The sequence below is a fragment of the Myiozetetes cayanensis genome, unplaced genomic scaffold, assembly GCF_022539395.1.
Source record: "Myiozetetes cayanensis isolate MyiCay16 unplaced genomic scaffold, myiCay2020 scf1, whole genome shotgun sequence".
Classification (NCBI taxonomy): Eukaryota; Metazoa; Chordata; class Aves; order Passeriformes; family Tyrannidae; genus Myiozetetes; species Myiozetetes cayanensis.
Window position 1 is genome coordinate 98,171,145 of NW_026086604.1, and position 19,477 is coordinate 98,190,621.

At 39.4% G+C, this 19,477-nt stretch overlaps 1 protein-coding gene across 2 annotated transcripts; it reads right to left on the bottom strand.

Moving 5' to 3' along the window:
* Positions 1–345: 345 nt before the first annotated feature.
* On the bottom strand, positions 346–15,950 carry INHBA (inhibin subunit beta A). 2 transcript variants are annotated; one of them, XM_050330297.1, is made up of 3 exons: positions 15,879–15,950; positions 12,726–13,248; positions 346–1,415 (listed from the first exon to the last, which is right to left on the bottom strand). In XM_050330297.1, exons 2-3 carry the CDS (start codon positions 13,111–13,113, stop codon positions 529–531), a joined length of 1,275 nt encoding a protein of 424 aa, XP_050186254.1. In that variant the 5' UTR covers positions 13,114–13,248; positions 15,879–15,950; the 3' UTR covers positions 346–528. The 2 variants fall into 2 exon arrangements, with proteins under 2 accessions (XP_050186254.1, XP_050186261.1); XM_050330304.1 differs by lacking the exon at positions 15,879–15,950 and having other exon boundaries at positions 12,726–13,272.
* Between the last annotated feature and the right edge of the window lie 3,527 nt (positions 15,951–19,477).

Genomic DNA, 19,477 nt, shown 5'->3' on the forward strand with positions numbered 1-19,477 from the left:
AAACACTACGCACCTACTCAGTTTCTCTGTAAATGTGGGGGGAAAGCGCTAGTGACTGTATTGATCATACACATGGCTTTTCAATGACGTTTTGGACTTTGTCCAAATTGCTGCAAGTCAGATGAGCTGCTACCATGGCTTGAACTGATGGGTAACTAAGGGAGGGAACAAAACTCCCCTAGTAATAACTAATGTTTAGTATACTATGTAATAAAATAAGGAGCATACTGAAAGGAAGGGGAAATCCCCAACCCATACCGCTGTTCCGATGCATCTTATTCAAGCCCGGGTTCATGAAGCTTTCTTCCTTTTTTATATCTGAAGTCTTCTCTGATCCTCCAATAGTCTTTTTTTTTTTTTTCTTTTTCTTTTTCTTTTCTCTCTCTCTTTTCTCTCTCTCTTTTGCTTTTGCTTATATTTCTGATGATTGTTTCACTCAAAAAAGGTTATACCATGTCTGGTCTTTCCTCTTCTTGGGCTTTTGATACATTTTCTTCCCAATGAGAAGGGTCTTGCGCACACATGTGTCTACGAACAGCCACACTCCTCCACAATCATATTCTGTATGTCTTTCTTAATGATGTTCTGGCCATCGTCATAGTAGAGCATGGACATAGGCCGCAGCTTGGTGGGCACACAACATGACTTGAGGTTGGCAAAGGGGCTATGGCCCCGCATGCGGTAATGGTTGATGACAGTGGAGTGGAAAGATAATGATGAACCAGATGTGCCTGCTATATGGCTGGGGCACTCTCCTTCGCAGTAGTTGGCGTGATAACCTGTAGGAGCAATGATCCAGTCACTCCACCCTATGTCCTTGAAGCTGACAAAGAACTGCTTCTTGCAGCAGATGTTGACTTTGCCATCACACTCCAGGCCTCGTCTCCGCCGCCTGTGCTGGCGGTCCTCTGAGTGCCGAGCAAGCATCATCAGGAAGGGCCGATGTGATTGCTCTTTCTCCTCTTCTCCTGTGAATTCTCCAGGTTCCTTTTCTTTCCCTTCTCCATCATCTTCCTTTTTCTTCTTCTTGCCCAGTAACACCAGGCTGGCTCCAGTCTCTTGGCACAGGTCACAGGCGATCCGCACATCCAAAGAACTCTTGCCTTGGTCCAGGAGTCTCTGGACACTGCTGGAGACAGGAAAGATGTGCCAAGTGCTCTTACGGGTGTCCACTGCCTTTTCCGAAATTAAAGTTTCACTCCTTTCACCTTTCAGCCTCCCATCCTCCATATCTTCTGCTCCTTCAGAGTTGCCTTTTGGTTGCCACTGCTGTTGAAACAGGCGGATGGTGACTTTTGTCCTGCTCCGATTGGCTTTGGAGACCTTCAGGAAGAGCCACACTTCAGCATGTTCCACCACTGATAATTCACTGCCTTCCTTCGAAATCTCAAAGTGCAACATTTTCTTGGCTGTGCCTGATTTGGTAAATGGAAATAGACAGGAAGAACTTGTTAGTATGTCTGTTTACACTCTGTTAAAGAGACTTCTGTTACTTCTACCACAGACATGAAGTTTCCTAGGTTTTCTACTTTCTAAACTTTTATGGTTCTTCTGGTCTTAACCTTCCTTCACCTCACCCCCTCCTCATTTTGTATTTTATGAAAATTCTCTGTCTAGAAAAGTATTTATTTGCCTGTTTTCCAGCATAATATTTTAACCAGAGCATTTTGTTATAGCAACAATATAGTCATTATTGTAAAGCATCTCATGACAAATAAACATAAGTGGCTGCTAAGAGTTCATTTGCCTAAGCTGTCTTTGTGATCACTGTTAACTGAAAGGCAAAAATGCTTTATGATGGCAGTCCATATGTATCATACACATAAAAATCTGCATGTAATAGCTGGTTAGGGAATGAGGTCCAGTCCTGCCAATTCTTTAGCAATACTTTGGAAATTATGTGGTAAAGAGGTTTGCCTTTTCTCCCTCCATAAAAAGCCATTCTTCATATGCATTTTAAAATTAGTTGTAAATGTCAATTGCTTCAAAAACAAACGGACACTAAAATATGAGCCTCAGTTTTAAGAGTTTTGTAGAGTTATATTGTAAAGAATTGCAGAATTGCAGCAGGCAGATTCTTCATCCTGTGAGATGTTAGCTGTAGATCCTGTTCTTAATTTAACATACTGTACTTGCAGTGATTATAGTAATGGTGAAGACATTGAGAAATGAGCTAAAGAACTGTATAATTATGGGGATGGTTCTCTGGCATAATTGTATCAACTTGCTGAGATGTCATGATGATGATTGTGATGGTGAGGAGGTGTTTCTCTGATACAGAGCTCATATTCCTGGCAGAAGTTGGAATGAATAATGAGGGCTGCTTAATGATTTGATCACTAGAGCATGAAAAAGTTAAGAGAGAATGAATTAGCTGGGGGATGGTCGTGATATTATTTTCTTAAGAGAGGTACTTTTCTATTTTCTTGACAGAGAAAAAGCCCTGATGGCATCTTTTGTTCTTTCTTAGCATGGAGGCCAGGATGGACGGGGGTCACAGATTTTCAAATACAGATATATTTGATCTTAGTGAGACAGAAACAGTATTCATAATTATCAGTTTGTCATTGATATTATTCTTGAGCTACCCACAGTTGTTAACCCAATTTTCTGTGCAGTAGTTTTACTTGCCAGTGAACTGAAACTTTGCACCCTAAAAACAGCAAGTGATGATCAAAACAGAGGTAGTTGGACACATACAGGAAAAATTAGTCTCACAGTATCAAGGCTCTTCTCCTTGCTTCCCATTGCCACTGAACTTCACTAGTAGGGGCTTCCTGACTATCTACCTGATCATCCATTCTCAGGTGAGACAGAAGTGAAGCAAAATCACAAGGGACATCTACCCTGTGTATGCTTGCTAATTCAAGAGTTGCTGATTTCTGAAGTTTGTAGGCAGGCTGCGCTGACCTTTGAGCTACCTGTTGCTTTTCTTCTCTGTGAAGTACTGGCACTGACACATTCAGCTTTCCCTTGTGGCATTCCCAGGTCAAAGAGACAGATGTTTCTGAATTACAGTGTCCAAAGGGCACAGCGTTTTGTTTTTGTTTTCCCTCTAAGTGAGAGTGTGAAATTGTAGACTTTAACTGTCACTGAGATAGGGAAACACATGGTTTGTGTTAACTGCTTCTCACAGACAGCTGATGCCAGTCTCCGAAGTAAGTTACATTAATTTCTCAGGGAGCTACATGAACCAGTGGGACTGTGACTTAGAAAAGGAAGTAGCTTATAGAAAAGAAAGAGCAAGCGGACTGGTACTGTGTAACATGATGGATTTACTGTTTTTCTATTATTTTTAATTAAGATTCATTCAATAATGACTGAAAGTTTGCTAATCAGTTCTAACCAACTAACATAATTTTTCTTTTCCATTCTGGAAATCAAAATCTGGCAAAGTTGCCAGCTGTGTTGGAGCAGAGTCAGGTAATAGACACTAATCCCACTCCTGACTTAGTTTCAGAGCATGAGGAGGTGTACAATGACATTCCTCCAGTCCAGATAAAGTCTGGTCCAAAAGGTTGGTTGCCTTGTACACATGGATGTTATAAGGAATGTTCTTTATGACAATGGATACTTCTTAGGCCTGTGAGGACCAGCCAGCCTGTGGCTTCATTTCCCCAGACTCTCTCTTCTATAGCAAGCTTCTAAATTTAGTTTATCCCTTTCCTGAGCGCAGTCCTGATAAACCCTTTCTGAGGAGAATCTGGGCCTTAACAGAACCTGAAGGCAGTCGATGTGCCAGGAGTCGTTTGCTGCCCACCAAGACTCTCCATCCAACCTATTCTGCTTTCTGCCTCTACCTGAGGAAACCCTGGTGAAAAAAAAAGGTAGTTTATACAAAGCCACGGAAGGTGTTCTGGCACCCAGCTGCTCTCTTTACCCAGAACTCCCAGACCAGTGTGTGGAATAAGGATGTATTGTTGGGAATTGCAAAACTTTTCCTGTATTCCTGAGAAACCAAGCTGGACAGAGACAGCAGTTCTGACACTAGTAGGGGTCCTGTGCATGAGCAGATCAGCTGTGCTAGATATGGACACAAAAAAACATATGCTCTGGAGAAAGCAGGTGGGGTGTGCAGGCTTGCTCAACAGGGTAAGAAGCTGTATGACCCATCTAATCTGAAAAGCCAGGCAGCCCTGTGTTACAGAACAACCTAATGCTGTTAAGTGCTAATGCATGGTATTTTACATTCTGCTATTTCCATGCTAGTGATAGTTGAAAATAGTTCCAAATTGACGTATCTGCAACAGCAAATATTCATATGACTTTATGCACTGGCCAGAAGCATAGTGAAGCAAACACTCTTTTTGACAAATATTCCATGAAAGAAACAGGATCTCAAAAACTCTTTTCATTAGTTTTTCAAATGTTCATCTATGTGTTAAAGTTGAATTCTTCCTTATTACAAAAAATATTTGAACAGTTCAGTGAAAATACATAGGTATTGCTTTTTCTTTACTTGAGGGTAATGAGATTGAGTAAGGTACCCTAAAACATGTCTTTACACAGGGAAAACAGCCACCCTATAGGTTGTTAGCTACAATATCAGCTTCTCTGGATGTGGTTATCTACATTTTCACAAAAAATGGTGAATTAAGATTCTAGAGAGAAAAGATACAGGGAGCTTAACTGAGCCTAATATTTGTGAATGAAAGAAAATCCTGAGTCCTCAAACCTGCGTAGCTAATAAAAGGTTTTATAGTGGTTAAAAAACACTTTCCCTTTCACAGGTCTTTTTAGAAGGAGACTGGGAATGGTGCAAAGTTGGGGATAAAAAGCATGCTTTCACATTAGGAAAAAAACCAAAGCTTTTCTGAATTCTCTTCACATTCACAACTAGTTTGTTACGATCACACAGCACAAGTGGTATGAATCCTGCAGTCTTTAAGAGGTCACTATGCTCAGACAAGTTAATTTTGAAATCAGAGATTGGCCTGTGCTAAAACTGAATTGAGACCTCTGAATTTGGCTTATTATGGTTACACATTCCCTTTAGAACAAGATCTTTATTTCAGAAAGGTTTGGCGCTACAATAAAACAAATTCTTCAAGTGTTCTGAGACCAAAAAAAAAAAAAAGAAAATTACTGTGTTTCATTTTCTCCAGATATTGCTTATGGATTTAGCAGTCTTTTCTTTTAGCTCTCAGTTAACAGACAGGATCAAAGCTTTGGAAACATACATTATGTTCATCTAAGTGAAGGTAAAAGAGAGACTCCTGAAAGTTGTGGGTTGTATCACTTCTATAATTACATTTTGTTTATCCTCTTGTCCTGCCTTTATATCTGCCACAGCTGATTTGCAAGGGTCTTTTTCCATTTCTAATCATCCTGCTCCTCCTGCCTGACTACCGTGGAAAGACCCACAGCCCAACAGTGGTAATGCCTTCATCACTTCCATGTTCATATAAACAGCGATGTCAACAGCCTGGATTGTTATTATAGCAGAAAGCAGCTGAAAAAGGAGACAAGGGATTACTTTGAACCCCTCTTTGATTTTCTCATCTCCCTTTCCTAAAACTTTGGAGAGGCCACCTTTCTGCTTTATTGCTAAACAAAGTCCCTTCCAGGATAAGAGCCGTGATGCCAAAGGAGCAGTCTAGCAGTGCAAGTGACACCAGTAAATGCTGTGAGAAATGGTTAAAAATACAAGCCCTAAGTAGTAGTGCATATATGGTAAAAGGTTTAATGGAAGGTCTAGGGGGTAAAGGCGCCGCGCTATCACCGCGGAGACCCGGGTTCGATTCCCGGTCAGGGCCACTCCCGGGCAGGTGGGGCTCGTTAGCCCTTAAAGGCAACCCACCTACGTCCTAAGGACCTCACTGCCACCGTCCAAGCTCGCTTGGCCCCGGCAGATGAACCTTAGGATTAAAGGGTGGGCTCAGTTCCGCGCACACTGTGTCTCACCTAAAAAAATCCAATGCGCAGGCTGGAAGGTGTAAAAACCTTCCCCGGATCTTCGCTCGCGAAGACTGGCCATTATTATTATTAATGGAAGGAGTTACTGAATGGAAAGAAAGTGTAGCATCAGTATATATAGCATGGGAGTTTGCTCATATCTGGTTTTCTCTTCACTAGTGCTCGCACACCTTTTTAGGAGAGAAACCTGAACATGCAAGCAGACGGGAGCCTGCACAGGTACCCTCCTCTCCACCTCTGGAAGGGCTGTTCAGGGCTTATGCACAGGAGTCTCCACTCAGTACCTGCTCCCAAGCAGCACTTGGTGACAGGCACGGCACAGGAACCCCATGGAGAGACTGACTGAACCCATGAGGGCCCAGGCACAGGGGGACTGGAGGGGAAGCCCTGCATGGATCGTGCTGGGCTCACAGGAGTAATCTGCAGCTCCAGTGTGCTCTTCCTCTGAGGCTACGGATCCTTCCTTCAGTATGGCTGGCTTTAACTATGTAGTCAAAGTTCCTTTATTTGCAATTTGCAGCAGGATTCAAGATCAAGCTATGTTAGTTCAAGCTATATACTTATATGTATACTAGGTAGGGTCTAAACTATACAATTGAAAGGATCTTCTGTTGAGTAAAATGCTGAGATACTTGATGAAATTTTAACCATATGCTGTTAAATAATTAAGGCTGATTTTTTTTCATAATGAAAGTGATTATCCTTTCTTACATTATAATGTGACTTATTCTTAATTTCTTTTAATACACAGCATTTAAATTTTCCTTTAAAAATACTCACTGTGTAAAAAGATGCTGTCACTTTAAATTTCTATTCTTCACTGGTGCTTAATTTTGAACCGTTTTTACATTAAGTGAACTGTTTTTCCATACAAAGCTAGCTTTTTTTCCTTTTTTAGTTGCTAACTTTACTACTGCCTATGTTTAGATTTGGGGGAATTTGTACTGCGTGCCAATCTGTAATTACATTCAAAAGCATCCTTCCCTTCACTTCTCATTTCCGTTCCCCAGGAGACAGAAAAAAAATAGGTTACTAGAAAGGTTTCTCTAAAGAGAGTGAAGAGAAGAGCACAGTTATTGAGAGATAATTGCTCAAAATGTTTACTAATGAGTGACCACCGGAGTTAGATTGAATTGTTTGCAGTGTAGAATTTATTCAGCGAATTTAGCACTGTTATCGTCTGGCAATTATCCCCTAGGCAGATTGATTATTACAAACATCCTATTACTATGATTAGACAGTGGACATTTCTGTAAATGCTTTCAGCCTATGGATCATTGGCAAACAATTTGTCCTAGCTATTCATTACCAGGTTTATGTGACCGGTCATCCAGGTTGCAAACTTTCATTCCTGCTCCCTAAGTGTTGTCTCTTACAGTGGGAAGAGAAATTACAGTACAATTAACAAATACCTTATCTTTATGCTTACCTATCATTTGTTGCCAGAAAAGGGAGATTTTGTTGTAAGAGAAAAATAAACCAAAAAAGAAGATTGGGAAAAAGAACTATTCCCCAAGCATTCTTGGGGGGAGTGAAGAGGGGATGGGGTGGGGGGAGGAAGCAGCAGCAACTTTATTTAAATACCTTTTCTTGAAAAGTTAACCCAAAGAAGCATTGACAAGGTCATTCAGAATGTGGAATAATTCAGTTCTGGTGAACCTTGACTCTCTCCCGCTATTTTGTTAGAAGAGAAACACTTTACATCCACAGCTTTGAGTTCTTTCCAAATTGAAAGCCCTTCCCCCACATGGCTTTAAATATTTAGAAACAAAAAAGGTACTTGTTTGGTTGAAGGTTTTTTTCTTTTTACTTAATTTTTGCATTTATGTCTGAAATAGCTCAAGCGAAGTTTACGGTCATTTGCACCGATAACATATTCCAAGGTAAAAACAATACCAAGTCTTTGTCTTTTATAAAAGAGAGACCAATTTTTTTGTACATATTTGTAATAATTTGCTGTAAAATCTTAAATTAGGTGGATCAGAAGATGCCAGTCTTTTTCATTCAAATATTTAATTTCTGTGCACTAAGGCCCAAATCCCAAGCCCACTGAAATGAATAACAGAACTTCCAGTTGCTTTCCAGTAGACTAAGCTTCAGTGCTAAATCAGTGTTGCAAAGCTCTGTTGCATTAAATGAGATTGCCTTTTCATAGCCTTTCACTGCCTTTTCATAGACTTATCTAGATATGAGAGCTCCTCAGCATGAATCATTTGCATGCATGCAGTGGAGACACATCCTGCACACAGGAAAAACACATGAATGCACATACGTGTCTGCAGGAATGGTGTGTGTACAGCTGCACAGGTGTATAAGCATGTCTGCCTCAGCATACCTGTACATAGGGACATACGTGTGCCTATACACACGTACAGGCAAATGCACATTCAGATATTCCTAACCGCGTACGAAACTGTGGGCATGACTACACGCAGATGTGTGCAGTGCTTTCTTTCTCTCTCAGGTATCTCTTTCTAAACTGGTTCCCACCTTCTCAGATTCATCTGTGCTTCCTCAGGTTGTTCTTAAACCAACCAACCTCCCTGAATTCTCACATTTTAATATAATAAAACAGATTAATACAGAACGGCTTTCCTCTTCTGGAAGTAACTTGTTTTCATTTCCTAAACTTGAAATCTTTGATATAGTATATAAAAGGAAGAAAATAATCAAGGGAAAATAAGCTTGTTTTCTAAAAGCCAAGGAGACTGCATTAAAAAAAATATGTGAGCAAATCATCTCAGATGATGAATCATGGTCACATTTCTCAGTATCTTGTAAAAAATAATATTGATAATTTCTGATCTCTCTAGATTTCCAGAACTTCTAGCATCCATTGGTTTATCTTTTTCCCCTCTGTTTCCTTCCTGCATTATTTTCCATTTTTTGCAGTTTTCTACTCCAGTGAATCTATGGCTTTTAGATAAACTAGGAGAGAGGAACAAGCTGCACTCAGAGAATCTACAGATAAGCATAAAGATCTCTGAGAGTCAGGATCCAATTAGGTAAAATAAGAGTTTGCAGGAAGGTTGCCTTGTGTAAAGCAAAAAGCCTTTGGAGTGTGCCCTCTCGTGGCCGTTCTTTACTCAGCACGAATACCTGTACTATTAAATGCAGTTCTTTTCAAAAGAAAATTGATTACATTATTCATAGAGACATAAACGATACATCCTTTTTTTTTCTTCCCAGACTGCCCGCTTGGCTGCAGTAAGGGGCAGGTATCTTCCTAGGAAAGGGCATGAGTATATACACACATGTATCCATCTGCACATGAAAGTAGGCATCACATGATAAAGTCAGTTCACCTTGCGTTCAATATGAAGTGGTACAAAACCAGAGAAGCAGTCTAAATAGCTGTCAAATATCTCCTTTTTTTTTCTTTTCTTGGCAGTTCTCCTAACAATAAACCTTTGGATTTTAGTATTTCCATCCAGTAATTCCTATCACCTTCTCGGGGGCTGATGTTAGCAACCCATTTCATTGGTAGTTTAGTTGCCAGGATCAAATTCACTTGGCAAAATCCCAGATATGCTTAATAAGCTATCTACTTAAAATAATAAATGAGCTAGTAGGCAATCCTTATTTATGAGTATTGAGTATCTCTGTTACTGAACATGTTGGATTTGCTTGTCACAAAATCATATGACTGACCCCTCTCCTCAAACACTCTTTAAAGACCTTGAAGAACCCACAGAACTCTGGCATGGCTGCCCTCATAGCAGAACTAATCGAGGTTAGTAATCTTAGTTTGATATGCAAGTAGAAAACAATTTTCATGTTTTACTTGTAAGAGTGCCAAAGGACAGTAGGGTGCACTTGTAAACTTTTGCCCAATACTCATGGTCATTAGCTTTGCAGAGATCTGTCTGGATTTGTTAGCTGTGAAAACTACCTGCCAACCGTTTTGCTGATTTCCTGGACATAACTACACCTGTGCTTCAGACAAGTTCACTGCATTTATTTCCCCTCTAATTGTCTGAAGTCTGTGCTCATTTGAACTTTGCTATTTTAGAAAATAGTCTCAAGCCAGAGCCACATGCACAGGGCACTGTTTGTTCATTCACTCCGTTTCTTTGTATGTTTGAGGATATGGCTGATGAAAGATGTAAATATTACTTTTTTATGAAGGCAAGTAGTAAATGTGGCTTCTGAAAGGTATGGGGAATGGCTGGTTTATGTCAAGCCATACCCAAGGGAATAAGAAGCCTAAAGTCTTATTTTTCTTTTCATAGACCTTTATTTGATACAATGTGAGATGTTTCCATTCATTTTCATTGATTTCTTATTGCCCTCTATTGAGACAGAGTGAGTTTCACATTAAAAGCAGAAAGAACATTAACCCGACTGTGAGAGGAACATGTTTATTCTCCTACTTGGTGTTTAAACTTCTTCATCCTATTCCCAGTTTTCACAGAATGAAAAGTGGGGACTGTCCATGTGGCTATATTCTATTTCTGTCTTTTTAACTCATACTTCCCTTGCCTTTGCTTTTGCTTCACTTTCCTTAACAGGAAAAAAATACTGCTTTAATATTTGACGGGCAAAACTGCCTTTGCATGATGAGAAGAAATCCCAGGTGGAGTTTATTTAAGTTGTTGCAGTATTAGCACCTGTAAAATGTGGTGGATCCTCTGATGTTAGAAAGACACCAGATATGAATGGCTATAGATGAAGAATATGTTTCAGCAGTCTGAAGTTACTCCAGAGAGTGAAGTTATCATTCCCATTATTATTAAACCCCAAGAGCTCTATTTCTAGGTTGCTAATTGCTTCTCACTTGTTCCAAATCAAAGCCTAGCAGGTATGGGAAAAAGGGACAGACCAGCACTCCTGCCTTGGCTTCCAGGATGGGCATAGTGCAAAAGAGGACAGCAGAGGGAATTAAAGGCATGAGAACACAGCAGATGCCCCTATCCTTAAGCTGTGCAATTCCATAGCATAACTGCTCTTAAATTAATTTGGCTAGCAGCAGTAGGACAATGCTATGTAAATCAAACTGAGTGACGTGTCAGTATTGGGTAGCTGGTGGTGGGGGGGATCGGTGGCAGGATGATTGGCCAGTGTGCGGGCAATGGCATGATTTTTGCTGCTCACGTGACCCCGAGAGCCAATGGCTTCAGGAGCCGCTGCTGGAGGGTGTCTTACAGAGTAGGCATATATCAAATTCCAAATTCCTTTGTGTCAGAGCTCAGGAGAGACAATAATGTGTTTACAAATGATTGGGACTCACACAGTGAAGAGAAACCACTGTTCATGCCATATGTGTTCCACTGTGCTCAGAGCGAGCTGCTGAAAACCAGGTGGGGAATCCGACTCATAGATAGCCTAGAGATTTCCTTGCTTTTACAAATTCATTTCTAAACTAATGTTAAGCTGCCCCTGCTTCTAATGACCTCTGGCATTGACACCTTCTGCCTGCTTTCTGAAGTGGAGGGGATGGAAAAATTGAAAAGCCTGAGCTCTCATACTGAAAGAACTGATAATATGTATATTGACAAGGACTCCGAAGGCAAGGATTCCTTGTACAGTTGAAAATCAGACAGCCAGAAGGAATGTCTGTTCTTAAAAGCATGCACACTTCTTGTGCATGGCTTCCCTGCAATCAGAACATCTGAGTCAACAGGTTTTCAGGACTGGAAACTCTGAGTGTTGTCTTAATTGTTTATACTGCTGCAGCAAACTTTTAAACAAAAATGTTTGGAGTTCCTTTGCATACTTTGCCTACCATATGCTGTACCAAACAAAACAATGACATTCTTTTAAAACCGTCTTGGCAACAGGAAAAATGCTTTGGCTACACAGCATCATAAAAAGTTGCTGTTAGTTAGATGATAGAGTTATTGCAAGATACTGCTATTGATGCATGCATGAACATACTCACTTATAATAACATATATATATATATATGCAGATGTAGATACATATACATTGAATTAAAATGGGTTCTGGTCCTATTCGTGTAGGAACAACACAGTAAAGTACAACTTTAGAGCTGTTTCCTATAGGCACTTGATGTGAGTCTTAAGCCATTACTTAGTTAATGTATATATTCTCAGCTCTTACTGCATAAGTGTTAGGGGGAAAAGAACTGTGAAAGACTTCAAAATGCACCGTACCAAGGTTGCAATTTTTTGGCTGGAGTGTTTTGGGAACAGAATCTTTTTTTCCAGTATGCAGAAGTCTGCATTACAAATTGGATCAGCTACAGCAACTTGTCCGGTTCTATTGAAGTCATCTGACAGTCCCTGCAACTCTTTATTGCCGAAGATGCTGTGTTAAATTAAAAAAAGAAACAAAAAAAAAAGGGGAAAAAACCCAAACAAACAAACAAAAAAACACACAAAAAAGCCCTCTCACTTTTAAAAGTTAAAGCTGCTTCATCTGATTTTATAACTTCCACTCTAATTTTTACATGAAAGGTTGTTTCTAAAGTAGTTTACAGCTCACTTTCTGTCTTGATAAACTCTCCAAAAGGCTTCAGACTTTTTACCTTCACCATCAGCTCTGCAATCCAGTACTTTACTACAAGTACTCTGGCTTCACAGATACAGTTTGAAGGACCCTGCTGCAGCCTGACTTCCCTGTGTGGCTGACTGTGCTTAGCAAGTGTAATCTGTAGCCAAGACTAAGTCATAAAAATCAAATTCCTTCGGAGTCCTATACCACCCCCCCCCACCCTGTTCCTCCTCCCTTCCCCCAAGTTTCATCCTACAACCTTTCAGAAAACATTATTCCTGAGGAGAAGAAAATAAGTTATATGCAGTGTTGGCACAAAGGATATTTTACAGTTTTGTTTTTCAAGCACTCACCTGATTCTGCAAAAGTGATGATTTCTGACGTTTGCTCCACAACTTCATTCATTTCAGCTCTTCTTCCAACATCGTCCTCTATTTCCACATAACCATCCTCTCCCACCTTTCCCACATGGAGTTTTTTGATGGCATTTAAAAGTGCTGCCTTGGGCACCGGCTGGGTGATATTAGGTCTGTCCCTCAAGTGCAACATGTTCAGTATGTGCTTCTTTACTGCTTCCACCATCTCAGGCTGTGAGCTGGGCACATCCTTTGAGAGCGTGGCAAGGGCACATGATGGACAGTCAGTGACTGAACTGTGCCCCTCGGATCCTGGGGTTGGGGAACTTCTCACTATAATCCAGCAAAGCACCAACAGAAATCCTCTCTTCCAAAGCAAAGGCATCCTGGCAGCAGAAGTTGTTGTGATTCCCTTTTTAAAAGGCCCTGCTTTTCCTCCCCCTTCACGAACAGTTTTTTTGGGGGGCTGGTTTAGTTTGTTTGTTTGTTTGTTTGTTTTTCCTTCTCTTCAGCAAATTCTCTGGAACAAGAACCAAAAGTTTTCTGTGAAGTTTTGTTTGCAGGTTCCCTCTCTGAATGCAATAAGTGCTGTAGATGTTTGTGGCTGTCAGGGAGAAGAGTTCTGACTCTGTCTCAGAGTAGGAGAGAGACACAGAGAGAGGGAGAGAGAGAGAGAGAGGACGGATTGGCCTAAAGTGAGTGAGTGAATGAGAGAGGGAGGGAGTTTTGTCTGTGAGTAAAGGCTATGATTAGGAAGGGGGAGGAACAGGCAGGCTGGCTTCCTTATGCTCATTGCTCCCCTAACACACACCTCTCTTCAAATATCACTACTCGTGGTTCCTTCCCTCCTCCCTTTCTAAAATCTCTTCTCATTCCTGTAAATTTACTCTTGCTTTCTCTCTCCGTTTGACCCTGCCCCCCCCCAGCTGCCATTCCCTCCCCTTTTTTTAATTTTCTTTCCACTTTCTTTTTGTTTTGTTTTGTTTGTTTTATTCCTTCAACATATCACTGGCTTAACTAAACAGAGGAAATATGAATGAATGAAAAGAGTGAAATCTTTAACGAGCACCTTGCTCTTGGTCCTGCCTGGTATTGTTAGGGATAGCAGGAGATGTTAAATAGCTTGTGAATGAGATAGGGATGAGGGGAGTGACTCCAAATATTTTGGACAGAACATTATTCTGCCCTGAGTAGAAGAAAAGATCTTTTCTGGAGGTTATCAACACTGGCAAGAGATCTAATGGGTGCAAAATCACACTGTTGTTTGGAGGGCTCTATAATACATGATACACTCCTCAGCTGCAATAGGCAGTCAGACACTGAGAGCCTAAACATGAGTTAGTACAGCACCTGTCTGTGACGTGAAGGTAGTGCCCTCCCACCAGAAATACCCCTACTTTTAGGCTAGTCTGTGCCTAGAAGTTCTCAGGTAGATATATTTAGGTTTGGGTTTAATCGAGCAATGCCTGAAAAATGTTCTGAAGGTAAAAAGTGTTAGATGTCATCTGGCCAAATCATACTTGGTTCTGACTCAAGCAAATCCCTCATCGATGCCAATAATAATTCTGTCTGAGTGAAGGCTGAGTAAGATCTTCTACATTTGGCCCATTGTTATTAGAAGGCATTCATTGCTTCATTCATTTAAATCACACAGAGCAATCATAATATTAGAATAAGACAGTGGGAATTAAATAGAAATCTATAGCACTACTAGGAGCGGGAGTTTCAACCGGTGCTGGCAGCCCCTTGCCAGTTTATGCTCTACAGTGAAAAGGTATTCCCTATGTCACTGCCATGGCTTCATGTTGCCTTCAGATTCTGTAGCCTCTGCATTCTGTTCCTTACTGAGAGAAGCTGAAGTTAGCAAACTCGTTTACATTTGAATTTGATAATGGGAAATGGAAAAATTACAGCTATAACTATAACTTTTGGGGATTCTTCCCCTCCGGATGTTAACTTGTACAGATTTTCTTAGAATAGCTTTTTCTGTTTTCAGTGTTTACCCTTTTCCTTTCTTTTCATTCTCTTTCTAACACACCTCTGTCTTCTCAGGTGTGTGCTTACCTCCTACCCAGCAAATATTCCACTTTAAAAGTATATTACCATCAACCATTGTATTTCACAGTGGAAAGGAGTAATTTATAAATATAAGCATTGAAAGGTCTCTAATTTCCATGAGATGACTACAGGCACATGGGCTAAGAGACAGGCAAGGAATTATAGTTAGAGTAAATGAAACACACAGAAGTAATTGAACAATCAACCAAAGTTTTACAAATGTTATATATTGCAAGTCCTTTTCAATTAAGCTCTTTTATAAGTCTTTTACTGTTGTAAGGCATCCACAGTACACCCTCATCTGTGTTTTACTGACCTCAGTTGCTATACTGTTATATACTGTTACACTTACAGGTCTGTCAGCATTATAAACCCTGCAGCCATTCTTATAAACACATCTTTGTAACACAAACCTCACTATAATACATTGAAATTTCTTGGATCTTGTGAACAGCCCAAAGTCTGTTGTAATTATACGAAGTCTGAAAGTCAGCTTGAAATAGAACTAAAAGTTTAATTGGACGAAAAAATAATTTCAGATGAAAATATGCATTCATGATTAGATGTACTAACAGATGACATAATTAAAGGAGTTATTTATAGTTCTAATATAGCACCTATCCCAATAGTGTCTGATGAAAAGTAAAAGATAGGCATAAATCAGTATAAAATACAGACAAGTATGTTTGGGTTCTTGCTGTGGGGTATACGTTGCTTGTCATATACTAGAGGTACACTTATCACATACAATCTCTATTGCATATAGGGATAGCATATTTCATTTTCATGCCATGATGATGACAGATTTAACATTAAAGCATAACTTTCTAAAAACCACTGTTTTCTAAAAGAGAGTCTGTCAATACCGCTGATTCAAGTTCATCTGTACTTACATGCATATACATATATGTACAAAAATACATAGCATTTGAATACATTCAGAAATGGTGGTTCAGACTCTTTCTATAAAATTACCTGAGCTGCACAGCTCTGTATATGTATTCATTCAATATAACCCCAGCAGTATGCAACAGCATGCACAGGAATTAAAAGTTTCAGTTTTAAAAGAGAAAAGCTGATTTAAAGTTTTACCTCTCTAGTCCTGACTCTCAGAAGGAGACTGCTGTATTGTGCACTAAGAACTGCTGAAGTTCCTCTTTGTGGTATTTATAATGCGAAGCTTTATACTGTACTTCTCATGTGTACACTCACATATAACGTCTGTCAAAAGTAAGTGGGCCGGATCACTGTGCTGGATTGGTTAATCCTGTTACATCAGCAATTGACTGTTTTTCCTGTATGAGACATACTTCTGGTAATTATCTAATGGAAACTCCTAATTGTCTAGCATGACAAAATTCGTGGATTCAACTTGTAGTGGTGATCTCCATTTAAAGAATAGAACTTAAAATCAGACTAAAAGCAAACATTATGAGTCAGGAAGACACACTCCAGCTTGTTTCATTGCATAGCTGTATAGATATTATTAGATGTAGATATCACTGATTTAGTTTAAATATAGTATTTGCCAGATATTTAATTCCTAGTTTGCAAATTGTTTTCTTCTTCTTTCATACTTAAAGATATATCAGATAATCTTTCTGCAAATTTGGAACCTTTTCAAATTCATGAAAATGCGTTTTAGTAAGAAGCCTTTTGCTGTGGATGATTTTTTTTTAATTCAATCTCTGAATAAATACATCCTTCTGTTTAACTTCGGGATCCCTTTAAAGCTCTTACAAAAATGAATCATATTACTCCTGTCCAACTCTCCTGGCTTTCTGACATGCAGATTGCATCACACTATTAAAAACGGTTTAGACATCTAAAAATAAATTACAATGAATGACAAGTCACATTTTTTTGCAAGTGTGATATTAACATTTGTGGAATAAAATAAAAAGCAATTTTCATTTCAGTTTACCTTAATGAAAATCAGAAATAACTATGCTAATTAGGCAGTACAGAAGTAATATATATATATAAGGTCAAAAGTAAATTCAAAATCCATCTCCTTCCTTAAACACACATAATAACTGGCTTTATGTGGTACCATTTATGACAAATGGCATGATCATGCAGTCTTTACTCATTCAAAACACCCACTGATTACCAGAAAATCCCCATCCTTCAGATTTTTTTTTTGGCCTGAATCGTACTTATAATTGTATTTTTATGTCCTGTTGGTAATGTCAGCTTAATCTGTCTTGGAATACAGCTGATCTGGATCATAGAAGAAAGATTTAAAACTTTTGATTTACAGTGATACCAGAGAGTCCTTATAGCAGTGTTGATCCCAACTAGTGTGTGTGCTGTATTCACACAACAGCTTTGGTAGAATGAGCAAAAAATCAGAAGTTAATGGGAAACATATGACCAGATAGGTTGTTTTGTTTCCCATTTTTAATATGCATATAAGAAATTTTCAGGCTGTAACATGCTGTGGATTGAAGTCTCTTGAAACAGGTTTCAGTAGCTTTACTGCAATCTGACTTTGGTGGTTTCAAAGAACAGCTTTTTTATGCTTTCTTTTTGCCTTTTTTTTTTTTTTTTTCTTCTGTAACAGTGAGAGACTTACTTCAAGAAACAGATAATGAGCATGCATATACCTAGCTATTTGCAGTTATTTTTAATGGAGATCCTTAAACCAAGTTTTGGCAAAAGACTTTTCCAGTTTGCAATTCTGTTTTTCTCGGGACCAAGAGTGAGTTTGGTTTTAAGTGTCATCCTAAAACTCTTGAAATTAGTTACATACTGGTAGTGTAGGGACTGATGCAATTTGGCAGCAGAAGTGCTCAGCAAGAGATCTTGCATTGCACTGGTTTTACAGAGAATGGAAAAACTGCCCTGAAAATAACAGAGCTATCTTCTCCTTGGACTCACAGTAGTGTGGTGCTCCACTCGCAGCAGCTGGTGTGAAGGCTGCTGACCATCACACCCCTACTGATGCAGCACCCAGCCAGTCCAGAGCTTCTCCCGCAATAGCAGCGAGTCAGAGAATTCCTGATGAGAAAGCGTGTGGTCTGTGACAAAAAGAGAAAGCTACCTAGTGAAGTACAGCAAGCATGTATGTGATTTACAGTGCAGGATAACTTCTGAAAGGAGTTTAGGAGAAGTGAAAAGCATTATTCATTTCAGAGTATGCTCCTTATTGCCTCAGGGAGTTTGTGTATAGCTTTACCAAAGGCCTAATGAAAGCTTTACTCAGTGACTAATTTTTTTTCGCACCTATTTCTCTCTTTATAAATATTTTTCTCCCCATCCCCCCCCGCACTTCTTTTCATTTTGTAGAACACAGCAACACCTGCTGGCAGTGGTCCGGGAGTACTGCTGGAAAGAACCACTGATCTAACTCTTCAGACCAGCTGCCATTAAGCACTGCCAAGCCATATTAATGAGCTGCCTCTATTTTTACCCCTTCCTGCCAGAAAGGGCAATTGCTCTTGGGAAAGACTGTAGCTGGGTTTGTTTTGGGGGGGTTTTTTGGTTGTTGTTTTTTTTTCTTTTCTCTCTGATTTTTTTTCCTGTCAGCTTCAGATAATCATTGTTCATTTAGCGAAGCTGGGATTTCTAATTTAAATTCTTATACCACTGATTGAGACTACATAAAACATCAGAGTGATGCTGAGCCTATCTTGCTGGCTTACATACATATTTTAGTTCCATGCTGGATCATAAATAAGTATGGAACAGAGAAAGAAAGGTTAGTATTCCAGCAACATGTCTCTTTTTTCCTCAATTGTGGATTTTATCTTACAAACCATAAAAAAGTGATCCAATGCCACTTCATTATTCACCCAGAGCATATTGTGTGATTTACTGACTACTTTGGAATCTCGAACTGCATACAACGTATTTGTCCGTGTCCACTCCTGCTTTGAAGAGCAGCCATTAGAAAACACATTGGCAAAGATTTCTGGGCAAATCAGCTGGAATTTCACTCTGTTGTACCTTATTTTCCTGTAATAGCAAGAAAAGATATGCCAGAAACATATATTTAGAAGGTTTATGTTTCTACTTTTATGTAAGTGGACCGATTAAGGCTGATCTTGCTGTTGCTACTAACTCAAATGCTTATATGCTCTGTAGAGGGGCCAGTGATTTCAATAATAATTAGAGAGCTGGTCAAAAAATAAAGTTCATCTGAGGATAAGAACTCAGTCTAGAGGGTAGGATAGATAGTAGCTTTCAATTTCTCACTTTTTTTTTTTTTTTTAGATATTGTAGGGGGGCAGGATAAGTATAAATGTTCTGGTTTACAAAAATCTTATGTAAAGTCAGTCTGACTAACAAAAGCAAGTACATTAATTTTCTTTCTAAACTATACCGCTGTCTTCTGACATGACATTCATTAATCTTTTTTCTTGCCAACTCATGGAACATTGAGCTTTAACGAGGATATTTCATGTCCGTGCTGTTTTAGCATTTGTGTTGCCTTCTTATACTTAAAATAAAAGCCAAGGCATATGAATACATAAGCCAGGTGACACAGATGATGTTAATAGCATGATGGGCTATCATTTAAATATGTGTTATAATCAGAACTTATTCAAAACTTTGCTTTTGGGGGCAAACCTATTTACAAAGGGAATTTTCTTGAATTTATAGAGAGAGTTTAGTTGTAACTGGAGAGAGTAGTCCAAGGAACCAAAGTTTTTCACACAGCTTGTTCATTTGACAGAGAATTTTTC